Genomic DNA, 8,110 nt, shown 5'->3' with positions numbered 1-8,110 from the left:
ACAAATAAATAAAAATACATTTATTCATACACACATACCTACTATATGAAACTATTCTATGATTTGACATATTACATAATTTTTTTAAATTTTTTGCATAATGAGCAGACACATTTACATTTTATATCACTTATGTTCCATTTACAGTTTAAAAAGCATAAATTATCTTACTTGGAAATTGGTGTTTGTCTTTGGGCTCTCCTGTACACACTAATATACCTATGCCTTCTTTGAAGTTCTCCACCCAGGTAAAAAGAGAAGCACACGACTGGCCCAAAATCTTGAGTCTGTTTGCTGCCAAAATTGCAATAACACCTTTCCGGAATACACGTATCAATCCTTTGAATGGTTTTCTCTTCATCTTGGCGTCCTCTTGCTTTTTTTCCTCTACAGTTGACAAAGTATGGGCTAAGGTTCTAACTTCCAATTTGAACAACTCAAAGGTGTTGACCTGCTCCTGGAGAAAATCTCTCTGTGTAGACAAAGCACATGATCGGCTATAGAGAGGATATAAGGCACCAGCCATCAACGCACAGGCTGCCAAAAGGGATATTTGTTCTCTTTGAGTCTGTGATAACATGGTTTTGAAGTGTGAATTTTCAAGAAACAATTGTTCGTGTGATTTCTCAATACGGTTCAATTTTTCCATGTTTTTTTCGGCAATTTCTTGAAATTTCTATGAAAGAAATCAAACAATATATTTGGTCATGAAACAAATGAGCATTTCATTAATTCCTCTCTATAAAGAAAAAACAAACTTACTTAATAATTACTTCTACTTCAAAAGACTTATGTTCTAGAACATCCAAATAGTACATGTTGATCAAGCATCACAGAAAAGGGCCAAACAGCTTAAATTTGAATGTTCACATTGAATTTAAAATGCTTTTACATTAAAACCTTATGAAATGTAGAAATTAATTGCATGTATAGTTATGCATAAATACACACATTTATAAAAAGAAACTGCCTCCTTTCATTCCTCACAAACTTTTATTTCCTGTTTTTAAACAAAAATCACACTGCCAACAGAAACTTTCCTTTATATATAAAAAGAAAATTAAGTTTTGCCAAAATAAACAGAGATTAAACACTGATAAGTCATAGCACTTTAGTGTATTATACTGACTAGATGAAAAAGAGTTCACTCTCACCACATATTTCATTTTTTTTCTTACCTTCTTAAGATAGAAAGCTATAGTTAGGGCTCTAGCAGCAAGAGAAAAACTGATTGTGAGCTAAGCCTCGTCAGTTCTCTTATCCTTTTGTTCCTAGTCAAGATACTTTCAATCCAAAACTTAATTTACAACAAAAAGAAATTTTAACTGTAGGCACCATATGTTAATCGCTAGAAAATAAACTAGTTCTCTATAAAATCTTATCTTAATCATTAAGGAATTGCTGAAGTAGGGAATATTTTATAAAGATAACACATTCCAATGATCTTTAATGACTCACTTATCATTCAATAAACATTCATCATTCACTAAATTCCAAGTGCTAGGAAAACATACAAGTAAATCAATTATTGTGGCCTAATACTATCACAGCGCTATGCCAGACTGCCAGAGATACACAAATGGGTGTTAGCACAAAACGACGTTGAAGGCTTGCGAAAGAATATGGAGGCTACCAATTATTTCACTACAATAATCTAATCTAATCCTTACAATCGATGGTGATTTCACACCTTCAATTGTACCTTTATTTGGCCAAGTTAACTTCTATGACGTGGCCATAACCACTTTCTTTCTAAAAGCAGATAAAGGGAGTTCAATTTGAATAAGGAGTCACTTAGAAAAATCATGCTCTGTAAATATATGATAAAGTGAAGTGCTGTCTTCATTATGTAAGAATTCTTTGGGGCATTAAGGATAATATTTCTCTTTGTGCTATTGTTTCTGACTGTACTCTATCTAAAAGTTATGATTGATCTCTGACTGAGGTTAATGATGAATGTGTGTCTGATTCAAGAATAACCCACTGAACATCTGAAAGAATCAAAGACATTGCTAAAATTTACATTAGCAGGAAGACCTCAAAGTTGATCAGACTTGGAACAAACCACACACATTCCTGAAGTCCTCTGCAAGATTTGGCTGTCAAAGTCTACCGCGCACAATGACTGCTGATAGGTAGTAATCAAAGAAGTCAAACTCATAGAAACATATTGCTTACGAAAGTAATTCCTGGACCAACCCACTTCTAAGACTAAGGGATGGGGTTTTCCAAATTGGACACTGACTGAGAAATTCAGTGGTTCAATCCTGAATACAAAAGGGTAAGAGAAGCATTAAGAGCCACTCTCTGAATTATTCAACTTCTTGGGTGCTTTCCCTTGAGCAGGGGAAGAATGCATTTTTAAGTATGATTTTAAGTATTTTCTAGTATACTTTAAATCTTCAGAATGTCTGACACAGTCATAACTGTGCTGGTACTGTGAGAAATAAAGGAACTGTGATTTGTCCCAATCACATCTCCACCAACAGTAAAACTGTGGCAGCAACATTCTATCAATGGAACTGTCCCAGAGCATCATACAAAGACCACTGGTAAAGGAAGTTGTGTCCCACTGGGAACAGGTGAAAGGAGCAAGAAACTCTGAGAAGCACTAGCTAGGACTGCTTGGGATTAGAAACACATTGCACTTTTAAGGCATGAAACCCTTAAAAAAGGAAACACTGATACTTGAGGTATAGCTGGCAAAAATAGAGACCAGCTTTGGGAAAGTAAGAGCCAGACAAAGTAATCATATGCTCTGAGTAAGTGCATATGATTCAGAGAACCTAAAGAGAAGAAAGATAATGATGGAAATTTAGAGGTGGGTAGATAATAGATGATTAAGCTAAGAAATTTAAACTTTACCTGGGAGGCTATGAGAAGTCATTAAGATCCTGGAAAAGGATAGGAAGATCAAAAACATTAATGAAGATTGCCAAGGGTAGAGTTGCAAGCAATGGGGAAGAAATGAGGGTGCAAATGTAACTTTCAAGGACTAATTACATAGTATACCCAAAATCAATTCCACCAGTAGAAAAAGGGGAAACTGGAGAAAATTTTAGGAAAAAAAAGAGGCATGCTATCACAACTACATAGTGAAAATAAAAATGAATTGAAATCGATTACAGGTAGCTATTTAGTAGGCACAATTTTCAAAGACTTCAGTAAAAGAGTTTTCCAAAAAAATTACTTTCTTTGAACAACAAACTGAAGATACGTACTTGCTAGTGACTTTTTAAATATTACAAATACTGGCCAAAATCAAATGGATTACTGAATGAGAGTTGAAAGTAAAGTGACTCCATTCTGGAAAAGATTTAATAAATTTAAGTGCACAAATGCTCTCAAACAAATCTTCTGTATAAAGCTAGTCCACGTCTACAACCCAAATGAAGTTAAAGCTACCAGCATCATTGAGAGACAGCCCAAATGTAGTTCTGGCATAAGCATGACAGACAATCAAAACATGACTAGAAATAGATAAAAATCTAAAATGCATTACAAAAAAAGTGTTTGTGTATGTGTGTGTGAGAGAGAGAGAGTATAGAGACAGACAGAACAGGAACACACTAGATTTTCTGAAAACCAGAACTGAGATTTTGGACTTAGCCAGCCAGATTTCATGTTCAGCTGCATAGTAGAAGTGGTGGTGCTTAAGAAAATAATTTTGCAAGATCCTCACGTGATTTTGTGGACCATTTTTGATCATTTTAGTTATATACTTAAAAGTGTTGCTAAATATTAATTACTGCCACTATGGGTGATTTTGTGAACTTATATATTTTGTATTCAATTACAATCAAGATATAAAATATCAATGGTTATTTTTAAAAAATTAAACCAGGTCAACATTCTGCTAGATAACTAGGATTAGCAGAGTGAAACATTTGAATCAAAGATTTTAAAATAATGAAACTGAATTAACAAAATTTTAAAACTCTTAGGACAAATATTAGGTTAACTATGCAAGAAATAAAAGAACTCACTAATGTTAATAATTAGAGTTCTGTTCATTTTCAACAGTTACATGTCTACATCATTGCTGCTTTCTCTGAAATTCAGATCACAGATCTGCCACCCACTGGGCACCTATACTTAAAATACCTCATCACTGTCCTCCAGTTCAAATAGCAAATCCAGTATATTGATTTTCTTCCTAACTCAGGTCATAAGAGTCCTCTTTATATGACTCTACCAAACTGTTCAAGTCAAAATCTTTGTGCTCAATCTTAATTCCTCTTCGTTTCACCCTGTCCTACCCATTCCATCAAAGCCAGCAGCAGGCACAGTAAGGACTGCTATCACCCTAGCACCAGTGAGCATCACCACAAGGCGTTCAAGTTCACTTCAATGCTACTTTTCTGTTATATGATTCAGTCCCCTGACTAAACTCACCAATTTTCACTCTACTTATAATAAAATATTAAATTACATTATTGTTATATATATATATGTGTGTGTGTGTGTATTCTTACATTAAAAAAGTATACTTCAATTCCTATATATTAAGTGCTTTCATCATGAATGCAGATTAGATTTTATAAAAAGCCTTTTTTGGCGCTTCCTGGTGGCGCAATGGGTTACAGTATGTCACTGCAAGCTAGTCATAGGTGCTGCACTGCAAGTTCCTTCCCCATCCCAGCTCCAGTGGTGAGCCACATGGCTCAGCAGACCTCTCCTCTCCACTGCTTCCCTCAGCAGCTTTATTCGTCAGTCTGCCTGTTCTGCTCCCCACTCTCCCTGGTGAATTCTCACACCGCCCTTGCTCCTTTGGCCTGTACTCCAGTTCTGTATGCATAAAAGGGTAAATGTTCTTTAAAAAAAAAAAAAAGGCATTCTTAAGAGATAACCATATCATTTTTATTTTTTAATCTATTAAAATGTTGGAATATAATCATGGATTTCCTAATTTTGAACCATCCTTGTATTTCCAGAAGCAATTTATAATACTTAGTCATGATTTCTTTTTTCTTAGTAAGATACTGCACATTGTTAAAGGAGTCCTATCTTTCATCTTCTTTTTGTTTTATCTTCATCGAGTTTGATATCACTATTCTACCAATATGCAATTCTGTTGTATTTTAAATGTTTCCATGCATTTGTGTAGACACTGGTAAAGACAGAAATAGAGATACCCTAAAGTCAGCATCTTAATTGAGAAATACACAAGATATTCTTACCATGTTCAAGAGCAAGGCAAGGAAGCCACTGTATCTTCTAGTATTTAATGTTGTATTTAGGGAGTTACTAGTCAACAATGAGCAGTTAAAGGCAGATTAATTGTCAAAACAGAACTAACACTATCTCCATTTGTAAATAAGATAAAAATCTAAAATTCCCAAGAAAACCAATGACATCGCTAACTTGAACTTTTATAGAAAAGAAATTCAGTAGAGTATATAAAATGAGCATGCAAGAATGAAGTCTTTTGAGTTGTACTGTGTAAAAGCTAATATCGTGTAAGTCATAGTAGAATCATTCACAATATTAATTCAGTACAATTAATGCATGCTACAACATGGGTGAACCTTGAAAACATGCTAATAGAAAAAGACAAAAAGATTACATTATTAAATTTTTTAATTTAATATTAAATTAAATATTAAATTAAATTAAATATTAAAATATTAAATTTACATCAAAATACACAGTAGGGAAATTTACAGCACTCAAAAAAAAATCCATCATTGCTGGGGGGTAGAGGAAAAGAATGAGGAGGAACTGTTAATGAGTAAGTAGCTTTTGTCTAGGGTAATGAAAAAGTTCTGAAACTATATAACCATAATGATTATACAACCTTGCAAGTGTACTTAATACCATTTAATTTTACATTTTTAAATGTCTACCAGTAAATTTTACATCACGTGTATTTCACAACAATTTGTAAATAGTCTTCATCTATACAAGCAAACAACATAAAAGATAATAGAAAATTCCATTTCTAATAGTCTTATAAAACAGAATACTCAAGAATTTAGCAAAAAAATTTTATATATATATACATATACATGTATGTGTGTGTGTGTGTATATATATATATGGAAAAGTTTTAAATAGCTTTAAGTAGCTCAAAGACATGAGAGCTCTTCAAATTTCAACAGACCACCTCAAGAACACAGACACCAATTCTTTCTAAGTGAATTTATAAATATAATATATTACTACAATCCCACTAAAAAAATCAAAAACATGTTTTTCTCCACTGGAGCTACACAAGTTTAACTTTGAAAAAGAGGAAAAATAAGATGATCTAGTTCCACCATATAATAAAACACAAAACAAAACCTCTAATTAAAATGTCATATTACTTGTACATGAAAACACAAAAGGCCAGTGGAGCAGAAGAAAATTCAGAAACACATGTAAGTACACAAAAAAATGAAAAAAAGGATTTCAACAATAAGTGGAACATCAAATGACTGGTGAAAGGATGGACTATATGGTCTTAGGACAACTGAATGGTATTTTGGGAAAAAAAGAGAAAACTTGATTCACATTTCAAATCTTATACAAGAGTCAATTACACAAACAGACAATAAATCTACTTGTGTATGGTATTAAAAGAAAACACAGGTAAAATACTTAATCTCAGTGTAGAGATAAGATAGATAACTATAATTCTTTACCAAAAAACAAAAAACATAAAAAGGACTGTGTAACAGAAAAAAAAAATCCATACTGAGGGAAACGATTTATTCTCAACTTGTCTAATTTACACCTGTTAGAATCTAAATCTCAGTGCGTACCATGGGACCTTGCACTTCTCTGTTCTGATGGAAACAGCTTGGACATACTATTGCTTAATATGTTCTAGGCACTTTTCTAAATGCCACACAAACACACACACTTCCAGCCCTCATAACTCTTCTATAAGGGAAGTAAAGCTTTACAGATAATGAAATTGAGGCTTAGGTAATGAACTTGGGGTTTAGAGAGGTTAAATATGAATGCCCAACAGTGTTTGAAAGATTTACCAAATCCTGTTGCCTTTAAATCTCTATGCCTTTAGTGAACCAAAGTTCTTCCCTCAAGTCACAATATTCCCGTATGTCTCTCCTACAAACACTTCACCTCCTTCCACAGAAGGAGGTGGGCTGGGCAGCTTCTGTACACATCTCTGCCCGGAACTCTGCCAAGTTTTCCACAATTGCTAGAGTGTTGTGAACTTGATGAATAAAGAGAGAATGGTCTGCTCTTTTAATCCAAACATTAAGCTCATCACTATTTTTCACAATTTCACTACATTCTCCAGCCACCCTCAGGTTCTTTCCTCCCAACTCTCTTAATACTATTCAAATTGAAACTTTCAAATTTCAAACTTTTAGAGCCCATTTCAGGATCTAGGTATTCCATGACACCTTATACTATCATTCTCTCTCACACTGACCTTGACCTGCTATGAACATATTTGAGCCATTCTTGCATTTAACGCCTACTTAATAATTTCATATGTGTGTATCTGTCTTCCTCAAAGACAATAGTGTTATTCCCAGAGGTCAAGAATTACTTACTATAGTGTCCGTCACAGTACTCTATACCCTATAAGAATGTAATCAATATTGAATACATTAAATAATCCTTTATAAAAATCTTCCTTTGTGCTTAGCAGTGTTTTACTCATAATAGCACTGAATAAATACCCAGTGAATGAAAATCTTTACAATGTAAAGAGAAAAAAATTTCCAACATAATTTGAAAATTATTAGCATGTCAGAATTGTGCTTAAAATTAATTTTTCTATTCCCTGGTAACTGTCAGAGATATTCCATTATTTGCTGTGAATTATTCCTGAAGAACAAAGCTTGTTTGATGGTAAGGCTCTAAACTGCTATAATAGCAAATTTTCTTTTAAAAATATCTTGGGCACAATGGAGGCACACCAAGTTGAAATGCAGCACAGGGAAGCTAGCCACAACCACTTCAGCACCAGCTGGACTGCCCGCAAGGGAGTGACCCACATAGCACAGCAGACCTCTTTTGTCTTGCCTGCTGCTCTCCTCAACAACTTTTATTCGTCAATCCACCTGTTCTGCTCCCCACTCTGTCTCTGGTGAGTCCTCTCACTGCCCCTGCACCTCTGGCCTATACCCCAGTTCTGTATGCATAAATA

At 34.1% G+C, this 8,110-nt stretch overlaps 1 protein-coding gene across 1 annotated transcript in view; it reads right to left on the bottom strand.

Moving 5' to 3' along the window:
• CCDC171 (coiled-coil domain containing 171) overlaps positions 1 to 8,110 on the bottom strand; it is a 224,718-nt gene that overhangs the window by 133,299 nt on the left and 83,309 nt on the right. Inside the window, exon 17 of the mRNA XM_004677677.2 lies at positions 172 to 676. Within this exon, the coding sequence (XP_004677734.1) occupies positions 172 to 676 (505 nt within the window). The remainder of the gene's footprint in view (positions 1 to 171; positions 677 to 8,110) is intronic.

Source organism: Condylura cristata, unplaced genomic scaffold (genome assembly GCF_000260355.1).
Source record: "Condylura cristata isolate star-nosed mole 26May11 unplaced genomic scaffold, ConCri1.0 scaffold00006, whole genome shotgun sequence".
NCBI classification, from domain to species: Eukaryota; Metazoa; Chordata; class Mammalia; order Eulipotyphla; family Talpidae; genus Condylura; species Condylura cristata.
The sequence above is the reverse complement of the archived record's forward strand: the minus strand, read 5'-3'. Positions and strand labels throughout refer to the sequence as shown.